This window comes from Fragaria vesca, linkage group LG5 (genome assembly GCF_000184155.1).
Source record: "Fragaria vesca subsp. vesca linkage group LG5, FraVesHawaii_1.0, whole genome shotgun sequence".
Classification (NCBI taxonomy): domain Eukaryota; kingdom Viridiplantae; phylum Streptophyta; class Magnoliopsida; order Rosales; family Rosaceae; genus Fragaria; species Fragaria vesca.
In genome coordinates, this window is record NC_020495.1 from 5,102,810 (window position 1) to 5,105,637 (window position 2,828).

Genomic DNA, 2,828 nt, shown 5'->3' on the forward strand with positions numbered 1-2,828 from the left:
TACAAAAGGTTAACCAAATCAAAATTCTTGATTACAAAATGAGCGACCTTTCTACCTCTCTCCAGAAGAAATCCAAGAATTTATTATTCCATTTTCATCTTCAAAAGTTCGAACGGATGGGTGGGAAGTTTTGGCTATGGAATAGAAGTCTTAAGTTTGGGCTCAAAAACAGGCTATGGTAATGTCACCCTTCCCGCCATCTTCAAACTCCGGCAACCTAACTTCCTCCTTCAGACAGCAACCACCACGATTCAGTCACCATTCGCCACGAACCCTGACAAGAGCAAGTGAAAACCACCACTCCGAGCCAAGTCAATTCCGACCAGGAATTTCTTTTCTTTTTCGATTGAGGACGTCAATATAGAAAATCTAGATTTTGGGTCATTTGACTCGTTTCTTTATGCTGAATAACAGATTATCTTGGCTAAACTCGATACCCTACAGCATTTGCATATCAAAAATTTTGAAGCATGACTCCGAGAATATTGTTCTTGTTTTTTCTTGATCCTTGTTTAAAGAAAGAACCGCATAATTAAAGGTTACAAAAACAAAATCATAATTCAGTGCAAGACTAGTAATATTCTACTAATCTGACGGACCAAAAACCCAACCCCAAATCCCTAGCACACCTAGTACACTAGACAGCACACTTCATTTAACAAGTTTGAGAAAATAACACAAGTGTGGTGGAAGAGCCTTATCATTCATTCGCTTCCACCGGCAAGGCCTACCAAGACACCTTGAGCAGTTCCTTCTTTGCGAGCACCATCATCCTTCTCCTCACCCTCGTTCTTTCTTATCCGAATCTTGTACTTGGCCTCAAACTCAGTAATTTCCTTTTTCTTCCTTTCCAAAGCCTCATTCAGTCGAGTTATAACCTCCTCAATCCCTTCTTTGTTACGCTGCACAGCAGGAAGGACCTCCTTGATGGTTCTCTCCACCAGCACACCTCCAATCATTCGAAAGCAACGCCTGGATGGATCAAGAGGCTGGATGGCATTGATCACCAATGAGTGCTCACTCACGTCCATCTCTAGCTCAGTGATTTTAGAGTAAATTTGGTTGAGTTCAGACCTCATGGCAGCAAACTTATTTGCAACTGCTTGCTCATTTACAGGTTCTTCAGCTTTACTACTAGACATGGCTCTCTACAAAAGATATAGCAACAACATTCAGGAGCAGGAAGCATCCACATAAACATAATTTCAGTTGCACCAATAGTATCAGATTGTCACAACAACAAGAGCAGCAGCAGCAACAGCAACAAAATGTCTACAGTACGTTGCATTTGGTAGAAACACAAAAACTATAGCCAACACTTATCAAATGTAAATGATCTTCTCAAGAGAAAACAAATCTTACAGCCGCATCTAACCTTGGTGGTAATATATTGATAAATCTGCTCCTTATGTATATTAAAGTAAATATACTGGCTTGAATTTCCTTTAAATAAAGCTCAACCTCAGGGATGTTGCAACTACAGAACCTCAAGAATAAGTGTATACAATGAGCTTTATTAGCTTCTCAAAACGAATGCAATCTTTCTTATTGCATAGCAACTACACACATAAGGATGGATCCTTAAACATAAGGGAGTCACTGCAGGGCAGTTCATTTTGCTGACTCATCCATGTATAGCAACTCCATCACAATACCGTTTTCCCCAATTGTTAATCAAGCCATAAGACGAGAGAATAAGTATCTTAAAACGAACATAAATGTCAATCTAGATGAGTACATGTATGATTTATATTAGCTACCTATATTGAATTGGACTCAAATTCTGTGTCTCAAGGACTCGTATAACATTTCTATCAATTTGTTAACTTATGCCAAGGAACATTCTCTACATGATAAACCCACATAATAAGTTATAGCTCGCCTGGACCAAACCCAAATCCTGAATCGGAGTTTGGATTGGGTAGAGTTAGAAAAAGAAAAGCTTAGACCTATTTCTGCAGATGCCGCATAACCCCCAATTCCATTACTTGCAAAATCGCAGGTGTAAGAAGAAATTCAAGTAACAAGTATTCAGTGGCGAACCTTCACCATAAGCAACTTATATTTGGCAGAACTAAAGCCGAATGTTCGATTCATATTCACCGAAATAACTAAGAAAGCAAACGGACGAGGAAAAAACCCTATGATCTTAGACTGAAAGTTAGACAGAGAAGATGAGGGAGAGCATCGAGGTAAGGGGAATCATACCTGATTGCTGTTGTTGCGAGACCAGAGTGGGGGAGACGGGTGCGTCTATACTCTATACCGTCGCGGCGGAGTGGGAAGCGAACAAGAGAACTCTCGTTGTATAATTAAGGGGCTCTCAGGCTCTCAGCGAAGTCCATTCACACTCTTTGAAGTTTGCACTATAAGCCCATTTTTTCTTTTATTTTTTTTTTTAATATTTTTTATTATTATTATCATTATTATTATTATTATTTTCATCTTGTAAGGGGCACGTAACATTTACATAACAAATGTCACTAAAGTTTGAAACAATGACCGCAACCAGGTTAGTCAATCTAACCAACCAAGCCACGACTCATTAACATAGCTAAAATTAATTACACATAATTTGTACTACAGCTATGTGTACTATTAACCATCAATAAATTCATGCTCGACTGTCATTGAGAGAAATTCTCTTTAAATATGGTTGTTTTGTTTTCAACTGTTCGATGTAAATAAAAAACTCTTCGATGTAAATCTAATAGCAAAATTTAATTAGTCATATATACTATTATTAACTGAAGACCATGAAGAGAGAGAGAGAGAGAGAGAGAGAGAGAGAGAGAGAGAGAGAGAGAGAGAGAGAGAGAGAGAGAGAG

The 2,828-nt window shown here is 38.5% G+C and overlaps 1 protein-coding gene across 1 annotated transcript; it reads right to left on the reverse strand.

The window, feature by feature from the left end:
• Positions 1-476: 476 nt before the first annotated feature.
• Positions 477-2,343, reverse strand: LOC101303803 (probable prefoldin subunit 2-like). The gene is made up of 2 exons (XM_004299065.1): positions 2,209-2,343; positions 477-1,148 (listed from the first exon to the last, which is right to left on the reverse strand). Exon 2 carries the CDS (start codon positions 1,140-1,142, stop codon positions 705-707), a length of 438 nt encoding a protein of 145 aa, XP_004299113.1. The 5' UTR covers positions 1,143-1,148; positions 2,209-2,343; the 3' UTR covers positions 477-704.
• Between the last annotated feature and the right edge of the window lie 485 nt (positions 2,344-2,828).

Coding starts and splice junctions, on each gene's coding strand:
- LOC101303803 (XM_004299065.1), bottom strand. CDS start 1,142: ATGTCTAGTAGTAAAGCTGAAGAACCTGTAAATGAGCAAGCAGTTGCA.